At 42.8% G+C, this 12,500-nt stretch overlaps 5 protein-coding genes across 5 annotated transcripts in view; 1 reads left to right on the top strand and 4 right to left on the bottom strand.

Moving 5' to 3' along the window:
* LOC134194225 (ubiquitin-conjugating enzyme E2 G2-like) overlaps positions 1-3,509 on the bottom strand; it is a 4,180-nt gene extending 671 nt beyond the window's left edge. The window contains exons 1-5 of the mRNA XM_062663150.1: positions 3,393-3,509; positions 3,296-3,331; positions 3,189-3,234; positions 337-455; positions 104-282 (exon numbers count right to left, since the gene is read on the bottom strand). Of these exons, the coding sequence (XP_062519134.1) occupies positions 104-282; positions 337-455; positions 3,189-3,234; positions 3,296-3,331; positions 3,393-3,435 (423 nt within the window). The 5' untranslated portion in view covers positions 3,436-3,509. The remainder of the gene's footprint in view (positions 1-103; positions 283-336; positions 456-3,188; positions 3,235-3,295; positions 3,332-3,392) is intronic.
* Positions 3,510-3,903: 394 nt separating this feature from the next.
* Positions 3,904-5,421, bottom strand: LOC134194222 (uncharacterized). The gene has a single exon (XM_062663147.1). The coding sequence runs from the start codon at positions 5,404-5,406 to the stop codon at positions 4,048-4,050; it is 1,359 nt and encodes a 452-aa protein (XP_062519131.1). The 5' UTR covers positions 5,407-5,421; the 3' UTR covers positions 3,904-4,047.
* A 1,185-nt stretch (positions 5,422-6,606) lies between these two features.
* LOC134194223 (ADP-ribosylation factor 1-like 2) lies at positions 6,607-7,521 on the bottom strand. Its single transcript, XM_062663148.1, has one exon. The coding sequence runs from the start codon at positions 7,345-7,347 to the stop codon at positions 6,775-6,777; it is 573 nt and encodes a 190-aa protein (XP_062519132.1). The 5' UTR covers positions 7,348-7,521; the 3' UTR covers positions 6,607-6,774.
* Positions 7,522-7,582: 61 nt separating this feature from the next.
* LOC134194224 (ADP-ribosylation factor 1-like 2) lies at positions 7,583-8,545 on the top strand. Its single transcript, XM_062663149.1, has one exon. The coding sequence runs from the start codon at positions 7,639-7,641 to the stop codon at positions 8,197-8,199; it is 561 nt and encodes a 186-aa protein (XP_062519133.1). The 5' UTR covers positions 7,583-7,638; the 3' UTR covers positions 8,200-8,545.
* A 1,071-nt stretch (positions 8,546-9,616) lies between these two features.
* Positions 9,617-12,500, bottom strand: part of LOC134193891 (beta-1,4-galactosyltransferase 4-like) — a 6,505-nt gene continuing 3,621 nt past the window's right edge. Inside the window, exons 4-7 of the mRNA XM_062662742.1 lie at positions 12,356-12,500; positions 10,868-10,990; positions 10,703-10,804; positions 9,617-9,885 (exon numbers count right to left, since the gene is read on the bottom strand). The exon at positions 12,356-12,500 is cut by the window's right edge and continues 52 nt beyond it. Coding sequence (XP_062518726.1) covers positions 9,750-9,885; positions 10,703-10,804; positions 10,868-10,990; positions 12,356-12,500 — 506 coding nt within the window. The 3' untranslated portion in view covers positions 9,617-9,749. The remainder of the gene's footprint in view (positions 9,886-10,702; positions 10,805-10,867; positions 10,991-12,355) is intronic.

The following is a 12,500-nucleotide window of genomic DNA, read 5'->3' as shown; positions in this document are numbered from 1 at the left end:
ATGTTCAAACATCACAAATAGCAAATATGCCTAATAAACGTTAGTGCACCCTAAATTCTCTCCAACTGTTCACTCCAATCCAAATGTGTATCACGTGACTTACCGAAGCATCCACATTAGCTCCACTCTCTGGGTTAGGTTCAGCAAGCATGCTGATAACAGACAACAATATCTTCTCTACACTCTGAACCGGACTCCATCGCTCAGCACTGCTCTCGTAACCAAGAGGATCATCACCCGGCGCATGAAGGATAGAGATACACACATGACCATCACGATACACTAAAATTTGATACAAAAACTTATTTTGTATATTGATATTAATTAGTTGATTACCATTTGGGTGAAACATTTCACACGTAAATTTCATCTTGGGTGGACTCATTGGGTAATCCTTTGGAAATATCAAATCAGCTGGAAAGGCACCGAATTCAAAAGGCGTGCCCTCCGGACCCCTGAAATGATGCGAATGACAAGCAGGTCATTACAGAGCAAAACACATGGCCGCCTTGGCCCTTACAGTACTCAGAGCTGTAGGACACCACACAGCCTGTATAGCCATGGGTTTTCAAGAAAAGTTGACTTTGGTCTATCACAAAAACTGCCACTTCCGGTCTTGGTGTTAGATAATTAAATAAGTAATTTATTTTTCAAGGTACCTAGACTATATGACTAGTACATTGTAATGCACATGCAGAGAAATTACATTGCCTACTACTGTAGTAGCCACTTTGTCTGCTGCTTTGAAAAGCTGTGATAACAAGTTGTAAACAAGTTGTAAGATACATGTTAATATCAATGGATCAGTAAGGTAATGGTAGCCTTGTGTAAATAAATTATATACAAAATTAATTAAATAATTAATTTTATTTATTTTAATTTTTAATTATTTTTATTAAATATAATTTCAATTTTTAATTTGATGTAACACCAAATATGTTACACTCACTAATTCAAATAATTACGATTTTAGGAGCACAAAATTGATATAAATATGATAAACAACTGTACAGTCCAGAGCTGCCAACTCTCCCTCATTGAGCAGCAGACTCCCGCATTGGGACCCCTCTTTGGGACCCGCATTTGGCATCAAATCTCCCGCATTCTGACCATTGGTGGGCGTACATGTTCAATACATACTTGATATCCGGATATCAATGTCTACGTGCCAGCCCATCTCTCCATCCGGCTCTTCATACATAGACTTTGCAGACCTGTCAACCTAGCTGAATCAAAATGCGTGAGTTTGCAAGAAAAATGCAGGAGTCTTCACAATTTTTTGACACGCCTACAATAGCATTAATATCAATAAATTGTATATTGTAATAAGTTTTAAATAATAGATAGATAGTATACTTAAATAAGCAAAGTACACAGAACTTGTACGTACTACTGCCTGTCAGTAAATATATTAAGTAAAGCCTAGACTAAATATAAGAACGAGGTATGTAAACATTCTCGCTGCTAAATTCTATCGGTTTGTGGCCTTCTTCAATCGCTTTTCCAGAAATATACAACTCCTTGGTAGTCTAGGATAGCCAGCCCCTCCCCTTTCCACTTCCGGACAGTTTTGCCTGACCGACTCCTCCTTCTATGTCAACATTCTGAATGAGGTACTTGTATGAAAGAGCCGGATGGAGAGAGGGGCTGGCACATAGACATTAATATCCGAATATCACATGATCAGTAACTTAGTTAATTAATTAAGGCTGTACACTGTACATGTATGGTTACACAGAACAGGCACGCCCACCAATGGTCAGAATGCGGGAGATTTGATGCCAAATGCGGGTAGGCGGGAGAAGGGTCCCAAATGCGGGAGTCTCCCGCTCAATGCGGGAGAGTCTGCAGCTCTGACTTTGTTACAATATTGACATAGAAGGAGTCGGTCAGGTGAAAGTATCTGGAAGTGGAAAAGGGGGAGAGACTGGCTATCGTCGACTGACAGGAAAAGCGATGGAAGAAGGCCACAAAACAATAGAATCTAGAACATCCCAACTAGCCGCAAGAATGCGTATATACCTTGTTCTTATATTTCAATAACAGGCAGTAGTACGTACAAGCTCTGTGTTTTACATTTGTTGCACTTTGCTTATCTAACTGTACTGTAATTAATCAATTACTTAATTAATGGCTTCTACTCCAACCGAGCATGCAAATATTTAAATTTTAATAAACATATATTATTTATATATTATTTAAGACTTTAATATTACAATACAAATTTACTGATATTAATGCTATTGTAGGCGTGTCAAAAATTAAACTCCCGCATTTTTTCCTGCAAATTAACTCACTCATTTTCATTCAGCTAGCAGAGCTGCCAACTCTCCCGCATTGAGCGGGAGACTCCCGCACCGCATTTGGGACCCTTCTTCCGCCTACCTGCATTTGGCATTAAATCTCCCACATTCTGGCCATTGGTGGGTGTGCCTGTTCTGTGTAACTATTCCCCTACTAGATTAGTACATACTTGATATCCGGATATCAATGTCTATGTGCCAGCCACTCTCTCCATCCGGCTCTTTCGTACTTGATTAGTTACAAATTATCAGAGTCTCTGGGTCACAATATTGACATAGAAAGAGGAGTTGGTCAGGCAAAACTGTCCGAAAGTGAAAAGGGAGAAGGACTGGCTATCCTAGACTACCAAGAAGTTGTATATTGCTGGAAAAGCGATCGAAGAAGGCCAGAGAATCTAAAAGATCCAAACTAGCAGTGAGAATATTAATGTGTGTGTGTGTGTGTGTGTGTGTGTGTGTGTGTGTGTTTGTGTGTGTACCTCGTTCATAGATTTAGTCTAGCCTTATATTTTAATAACAGACAGTAGTACGTACAAGTTCTGTGTTTTACATTTGTTGCAGTTTGCTTATTTAAGTTAAGTGTACTGTAATTAATTAATTAATTAATTAGCGGCTTCTACTCCAACCTAGCATGCAAATATTTAACTCTTGATAATTGTATATTATTTACATATTATTTAACATTTATTACAATATAAAATTTATTGATATTAATGCAACTCCCGCATTCTCCCGCATTTTTTCCTGCAAACTCACGCATTTTGATTCATCTAGGTTGGCAGGTCTGACACTCGCTAGCGCATTACAATGATGCGTCAGTCAGTAATCGATTCTAGCTCTGCCTTAATGCTTTCACAATACACAATCAATGAAAATTTGAATTACATGATAAGGCTTTCCCATTCAAAGAAATTCTCCTCTGACTTCGGCCCTGACACAGTTCGAATTTATTTAGAAATTTTACAGATTGTATCGCGTGTTTTGTATCTTACCAGCAAGAATTCCTTCTGGTGAATTCACAGTTAACTCTGTTGGAAAAAAGTTTATATAAATGACCTCAAAAGAGGCCCCTGACTGTAATATTTATACGTTTATATTCAGCCATTAGACGTTTCAGAGCAGAGCCAGCCATTCACACGACATTGACCGAGACTGTACACGAAGTCTGTAAATCAAGTCAAAAGTTGCCTTGGAGTCCCGACCGCAACTTGTGTGCAGCACTTTTTCGCTAATCGTCTCGCAAAAGGGGCGTGGCTAGCAAGACTACACACTACTACAGCATTAGTAGTGTACATACCATCTTTACTACAGAACAATTTAGATTAATTCTTAAGAAACTAATATATAGTCCTAAGGAAAATGATCACTTCAGGTTTGCATCTGTTCAAATGGTGTGTCACTGTGTGTGTGTGTGTGTGTGTGTGTGTGTGTGTGTGTGTGTGTGTGTGTGTGTGTGTGTGTGTGTGTGTGTGTGTGTGTGTGTGTGTGTGTGTGTGTGTGTGTGTGTGTGTGTGTGTGTGTGTGTGTGTGTGTGTGTGTGTGTGTGTGTGTCTACACAGGCATAATAAAATAGACACAAACGAGTCACACACGACTGCTAATTTTGTTATTATTTTAAAACTTCACTAAAGATAATACTGATTTCACAATGGGTTCATTCAATCAATACAACTACAACTGGATTATTTACAAAACAACATTGTGAATACTGTATGCAAATCATGTAGAAATTAACTGCTCGTCATCAAAACAATGATTCTCTTTTCACCTTCGGCTTGTAGTGTCTCAAGTATCGACAATGTTTTATTGCTTCAAACTGTTTGGCAAGATCTGATTCTGTCTTCTTCTCATCATTACTAAATGACGCACTTCTCTTTCTTTCTTTCTCAACACTCTTTTCATTTGCTTCCATCTTATCGTCTTCAATTTCGGTATCAGAGTTTGCATCCAGTAGATCCCAGGGAATAGGAATCATTGGTGGCAGTGTCATATACGTTTGATACTTCCTGGTTTTGTTTGGCAGCTGGAGATTGGCTGGTCTACTCGATGACTTTGATGTAAAGGCTTTATCTTCTAGATCCTGCAAGTGGTGATCAGCGAGTCGAGTTTCGATATCACGAACTGCTTTAACCAGTCGAGTAGACATTCCATAATCATCAGGCAACTCAGTCTCTTCGACTTCCTCTACCACATCTTGTTGACCATTTTTGTCACTCTTGCTGGTCACTGGAGTCTTTGAATTAAGAGAAGGCAACAAGTCCAACAAACTAGCGAAGTCAGTAGAACTCGTGTTGACTCCATGGCGTTTATTCTGCGAGCTGCCTGGTTTCATTTCTTGTAGCGTCGCAAGAGGCTGGTGGTTGTTCTCATCTTCAGCCTCCAATGAGCTCCGATAGACATCACGATCAGATGCTGCCTTCCTCAACGAACCATCACCCATCAAAAACTGTCCAGAACTCAGCTGCAATTTTGCCTCCTGAGGGTTGTAATTCATCGTACTTTGCATTCGTCGTCGAGATGCATTCACATCCGGAGTTCTAGACAGCATGAGTTTAGGCGCCACGCCCACCGACGTCATCCCAAAGTATGGCACATCCGCAGTCGCCCGTCTCTGTACAGTAGGCGGCGGCTTACCACCTGCGAGTAGTTTATTGTTTGGAACATAACGAGAAAACGGCGCTGAAGGGCTGCTTAGATGCCCCTGGGACCGTGTGGGGTTGACACCTCTCTCTTGCAGCTGCTCAAGGCCCCGCCCATGAGACGGCCCCCCGGCCAGCGGGGATAGAGGCACAGCAGGCAAGTTGGATAACTGAGTGTACTCACTTGACGTCTTTCGTCTTACAAACGGAACAGGAGAGTGCGTTTTGGTCTTTCCCTGCAGGTGCTCGAGAGATTTCTTGTACATCTGTTTCTGCCTCTCAGCTGTGTGCAGGATTGCTGAGCGTTCGCGTTCAAAGTGATCGACCGGTCTGTTGAGACGGGCTGCGTCTTGAGGTGGATTGGCATTTGCAAACTTTACGCTCTTTTCTTCGTCCAGGCGACGGAATGTAGACATTGTGACTTTGGTGAGCAATACTACAAACAATCGGAGATCACGTGACATGCAACCGCAAAAACACGACGCTGTTTATGCTTCATAAGCTATATATAGTATATGCATGACATCATGTTGGTAATATACGTAATATATGTAGTTAATTTCTTAATGTATTATGAGGACACACACACACACACACACACACACACACACACACACACACACACACACACACACACACACACACACACACACACACACACACACACCCATCCACACACACACACACACACACACTGTACACACAGATACACACACACTGTACACACCCACACACACACACACACACACACACACACACACACACACACACACACACACACACACACCCACACACACACACACACACACACACACACACACACACACACACACACACACACACACACACACAGACACACACACCCACACACCCACACACACGCCCACCCACCCACACACACACACACACACACACACACACACACACACACACACACACACACACTCACACACACACTCACACACACACACACACACACACACACACACACACACACACACACACACACACACACTGTACACACAGATACACACACACTGTACACAGACACACACAGACACAGACACAGACACAGACACAAACACACACACAGACACACACACACACACACGCGCGCGCGCGCGCGCACACACACACACACACACACACACACACACACACACTGTACACACAGATACACACACACTGTACACAGACACACACAGACACAGACACAGACACAGACACAGACACACACACACTGTACACAGACACACACAGACACAGACACAGACACAGACACAGACACAGACACACAGACACACACACACACACACACACACACACACACACACACACACACACACACACACACACACACCCATCCACACACACACACACACACACACACACACACACACACACACACACACACACACACACACACACACACACACACACACACACACACACACACACACACACACACACACACACACACACACACACACACACACACACACACACACACACACACACACACACACACACACACACACACACACACACACACACACACACACACACACACACACACACACACCCATCCACACACACACACACACACACACACACACAACAGACTGACTGACCATGAAACTTCACACATGTTACTCGAATCTCACTTGATAAACAATGTGGCCTAATATATTTTTCATACTGACCATTGAGAAAGTCATACATACATGTATATATACCATAGCAGTTACTATGTAAAAAATGACTATCTAACAATACACATATGTAACAGCAGTTATTATATAAAAAAACTATTTAAACCAAAACAGTTTGTCTCAGTATGCTTGCTTCCTTTTTCTAAAATTCTTCACCATCTTGGCCATCGTCTGCACACCATCGATGATTCCTTCACCATTCGTTGCACAAGTGCCCTGCACGTGCCACGGATTCTTCAATCCTTGCAGCTCCAACTTGCTGACAACGTCAGACACAGAGATCGCTCCAGGCAGATCCTGTTTGTTCGCCATCACCACCACTGGAATCCGCTCCATCTCGGAATACTCCAGAATGCTGTGCAGCTCGTCTTGAGCCTCCTTCACTCGTGCAACATCGCTGCTGTCGACAACAAAGATCAGACCCTCAGTTCCATTGTAATAATGCCTCCACAACGGACGGATCTTGTCCTGTCCACCGACATCCCAGACAGTGAATGTCACCCCTTTCACAGGGGTGACCGTCTCCACATTGAAACCAATGGTAGGGATGGTAGAGATGGTCTCGTTCAGCTTCAGCTTGTACAGAATCGTCGTTTTCCCGGCAGCATCCAAGCCAAGCATGAGAATACGAGACGGACAAGAGCTGGTGAAACCCTGCAGCACGTCACCAAGTCGTGACAACCAGTTGCCCATCTGGATCCGGATGTAGATCACTTGCAATCACACAGACTGATGAAATGCTGCCAAAATACGCAGTTTTATAAAAATCCATGCGCCACAAATAAACGATGCCGTCAACAGTTGATGTGGTCTCTGCCACGCTGGCAAGGGCATCGTGGACGACGGCACGTGACTGCTGACGCAGCGCACGTGAGTGATGACGCAAGCCACGCCTTCTATAATGACGTCACCACAACGGTGTCAGCAATTTGTCGTGTATTTTGCAAGCTGCATGATGTACTTGAGATCAGAGTGTGCAGCAAGATGGGCCTGTGGTTGTCCTCGCTATTCGACAGTCTCTTCGAGACGGGACCCTGTGGTACAGACAGACGCATTCTGATGCTCGGACTGGATGGAGCAGGCAAGACGACGGTCCTATACAAGCTCAAACTGAATGAGAATGTTGAGACGTGTCCAACAATTGGATTCAACGTGGAGACGGTGACGCCAAGAAAAGGAGTGACTTTCACTGTGTGGGACGTCGGTGGGCAGGACAAGATTCGACCTCTTTGGAAGCATTACTTTAGAGATGCTCAAGGGCTCTTGTTCGTTGTTGATTCTCTGGATGTTTCACGTTTTCCTGAAGCTCGACAAGAGCTTATTAGCCTGTTGTGTGATCGAGAGTTGGGGGGCATTCCGGTCGTTATCCTTGCCAATAAGCAGGATCTGCAGGGAGCTGTCGGTGCTGCAGAGATGGCAGACAAGTTGGGATTGAGGCAGTTGAAGAACGAGTGGCATGTGGAGGGGACGTGTGGTGTTTCGGGGAAGGGACTGTACGAGGCTGTATTCAAGCTGACCGACATGTTGAAATCAAGAAGCGAATGACCGAGAGATGGAAACAGATGCTGCATGTGTATATCGGTATATCAGTGTATATCAGTATTCATATTTCATTAGTTGTATTTAGAGTTATTTAGTGAGCTAGGTGTAGAACTATAGTGGTTGTTATTCGTGTGTGTAGATGAATATATGGACATGGAGTTTAGTGTAATGTGTCTCCTCAAGTGTTTGACACAAGCACTACTTTGCAATTGTTAGAATCTTTCAGATCCTGCTTTGTTCTTGGTGTCTCTTATACATCACTAGTACAGAGAGATAGCAGACAGACAGACAGACAGTAAGAAATAAATGATTTTTGGACAGGCGCGGACAGACAGACAGATGGATGTATGGACGGGCAAACAGACAGACAGACACATTTACAGTTTGTCACTAGCTATTTTATTTAGTGTGTAATAGTGATCGTGTTCAAACTATATGGACAGACAGACAGACAGACAGACAGACAAACAGACAGACAGACAGGCAGGCAGATGGACAGACAGACAGACAGACAGACAGACAATTTATTCTCATACAGATTCTACTTGTACATATGCTAGGATTTTTTAAATACAAACCAGTCCTTGCAAGCAACAAAGTCATTAACTAATGGACTTGACTTTGAATGTCAAAATCAAATAATCTATCTAAATCACCATGATTAGGTAACAGTTTTGAAAGTTTTCTAAGGATAACTTTGGCATTGCATCTTTGCACAATTGTAGAAAATCTTTTTCTCCAATACGACATGAACATGGAAGCATTAAAATTGGCTTCTGGATTTGCTGTCTGTTGTGACAAATGCTGCAAAAAATTCTCTGCCTTTGTGCCTCACATGCCCAAAATGTTCTATCACAAGAGGAACACATCTTGATACATATCCTCCTGGAACAAGCTCTTCTGAATATTTTTCATTTTCTTTTCTTCTCTTGTCGCGGCAGCATGACCATTTTCCTTGCTAGCCCTCCTAATGATGTCCTGACTCTACAAATGAGCCAGGGACACATCAATCTCCAAATTCTGTCCAGTATTTGGATCAAACATTGTAATGTCTGGACGGTCTTCAGTATTGATGTATTAATGTCTTGGTTCTGTTTGATGGGGAAGATGAAGGTCAGACAGGCACTCACTCCACCCAGTTAAGACTGAATTGTGAGACCACACAGGTCCACCCCCATATTTACAGGTTAAAAGATGGTATCCGTACTCATCCAAATCATGACCACAATCGCACTTTTTAATCCAATTGGTGAAAGGTAGAGCCACTCCTAACCTCAGGTAAGACGCTAAAAAAATTCATTTGTTTCTAAAACGTGTTTAGCAGAAGTGGGGATGACATCCAGTCATGCACCAGCCCCTCGTCCTTGCAGAGATCTCAACCGTGCTAAAACTCAATACGAACACTGTAGAGTTCTTTAAGTATGTTTACAAATAACTCAATTAATTCAAAACATTAACTTTAATCCACAAAACCAGGCATTCACAATAAAATGTACATACATGCTGATTGCATATCTGATCACCATGAAACATAAAACTGAAAAATATAAAAGTCAAGCTTCAGCTCGAAGAAGCTCAACTTTGATCCTTGTGTACAGTCTGTCTCTTAATCTGTTGACTACGTTGTATCTTGTAGAACTCAGACCATCTTGTTGATAACGCGACGGACCAGACCGAACAAGCTTCATCCTACACAGCAATTAGAATATGTAGCTACCATGAAACGTTGCTACAAAGAAACAGAGTTAATTATAATGACCGACAAGCCCGGATCCAGATGGGTTAAAGGGTCAGGGGGTTGAGGAGTTGAGGGTATGGGTTGAAGAGATAGGGGTTAAAGAGGTAGAGGTTAATTAAAGGGGTAGGGGGTTCAGGGGTCAAGGAGGTGGGGATTCAGGGGTAGGTGGTAGGGTATATGGGGCAGACGGTAGGGTTCAGGGGTACATGGTAGGGGTAAGGGGGTTAAAGAACTCGGGGTTCAGAGATCAGAGGTTAGGAGTTCAGGGATCAGGGGTTCAGGGAGTCAGGAGTTACACCCCTTTAACGCACGTTAGGGCAAACCGATTTAAATTTCGTTCCTACGGCCCTGTACCATAGTCAGCCTAGCAGACTTGTAGTCACTTTCTAGGTAAAAGAGAGGAGATTAGCTAACACTTTACTACATATGTTTGACTGCTAGCAGGTCAGCTCCCTCTTTCCAAAAATCCTGAATCCGGGCCTGTGACACCACTGCCTAGATACAAACATCAGCTATTGACACAAGGCCAGCGGAGCACTACAGATGTTGGGTGGGCCAGCATGGCCTAGCCCCATCCACAATAGAATAAAAATAGCTAATTTATTTAATCACTTGAACCAAAATTTCCAGAAGTTCTCGCCACTCACAAAGCACATTGGTGGAACTTCCATTTTTAATTTGGGTAGAACAAGGTCCACCTTGCCAACCCTGTTCTGCCAGCCCTGTACAATGAGTAAACCCAATCATTACTATTTGTGTCTAGCTTACGCGTCCTTATTTCCTGGAGCTCTTGTATGATGTTTCATCAACATGGTGTATGCTCCTAATGTTTCGTTCACTCTTTCTCTTGGTATGTGAGACTTCATTAGTCTGAGAACAGAGAACAAAGAATTGTTGGGTTTGTTGAGTTGTACTCACTTGATTGTCAATAACCTCATGCTTATGTCGTCGTCTTCTCCTCCCCAACCCCAGAAAACATTGGAAAAGCCGTTTATCTTTTCATAGTGTTCTCGCTTGACGAGAGCGACTCCTCCAAAGTTTGAGTAGTATGGACGCCTTGATATTGCAAGGTATTATGACTCGTATGCATTGAAATATAGACACAATTGTACAGTAAATATGGTGGCTCTGTAATTTTGTGCTTTTGGGTTACTTTCTCAACAATACATTCAGAGTCTGTCTGTCTGTCTGTCTGTCTGTCTGTCTGTCTGTCTGTCTGCCTGTCTGTTTGTATGTATGTATGTAAATATGTTTGTCTGTCTGTAAGTCTGTCTGTCTGTCTGTCTGCATGTATGTATGTATGTATGTAAATATGTTTGTCTGTCTGTGAGTCTGTCAGTATGTCTGTCTGTCTGTCTGTCTGTATGTATGTATGTATGTATGTATGTATGTATGTATGTATGTATGTCTTATTTCACTATTGAACACAAAAAGCAAAATTTTACAAGAACACTACAGGTAAAAACTGCTAAGCTAAATGTCCATCTAAAAGGAATGAAATTACAACACGCAAAGATAAAGGGACATAGATGTCCCTGTCTAGATTTAGTTAGCTTGACTGCGACAGTAACTCCAGGAAGTGGAAAGGACAGGCGGGTATGCAGGTGGATGCTGAATGTTCCCGTCCACCCACCCGTCGTCACCATCTACCTGCCCTCCGTCGCTGCTTTCTGGAGTTGCTGTTGCTGCCAAACCTGCTCATGGAGCTCTATGCGTGCTCTGGATTTTCAGTCATAATGTTGTCATTTCTATCGTATGCTGTTCAATATTCTCGTCCACCCACCTACCTGCTTTTCCTTACCACTTCCTGGAGTTCTGTCTGTCTGTCTGTCTGTCTGTCTGTCTGTCAAAAAACATCTATTGGTAAACATCAACGCTATTACAGTCAACGCTAAATCACTATCTATGAGTCCAAGAAAAATGACCCAAAGGGTCATGAAATGAAAGCTTAACGTACACTCTGGTAACTGTAAAAACCAGCTACGGAGTCATTTCTACACACTATTCTGTCAATCTTCTTCGCCAAAACCATACTGTTACACCGCTGTAAAGTAATGGACATTACTCGTCTCCAATAAGTCTTGAACTCACTGGAGTTCACCTTGCCGTCATCATCTCGTGATCGCAGAGAGATTTGATGGAGAAACTTTTCTCCTGCATTTCCCCAGCGGCCATAATGCTCAAACACCAGTGGAATTAGGCATGGAGAACCCCCACTAGTGTGAGTCTCTCTGCTGTACTTCTCTCTCTTCTTTCCCTCCCTTTTTGAAGCAGCAGATCCATCAGTTGTAGCTGCGACTGAAATTATGTCTGTCTGTCTGTCTGTCTGTCTGTCTCTCTCCATTTCTTCTTCTCATGTGCATGCACAACTCCATCCACGTATCTGTCTAGCACACTAACAGCATATTGTATGCTCCTTACCATGAATATTTACGATAGCTGCGATAAATAAGAGCTGACATGTGCTTCGCCTTCTCTGAACACCGATAGAAATTTTTCTGGTTTTCTGGTATGAGATCCACATCATGAAGAGCAAAGCAGTCATAATCTCTGTCCTTTAACGCTT

Source organism: Corticium candelabrum, chromosome 18 (genome assembly GCF_963422355.1).
Source record: "Corticium candelabrum chromosome 18, ooCorCand1.1, whole genome shotgun sequence".
Lineage (NCBI taxonomy): Eukaryota > Metazoa > Porifera > Homoscleromorpha > Homosclerophorida > Plakinidae > Corticium > Corticium candelabrum.
Note: the sequence above shows the minus strand (reverse complement) of the source record. Positions and strands in the feature narration are given on the sequence as shown.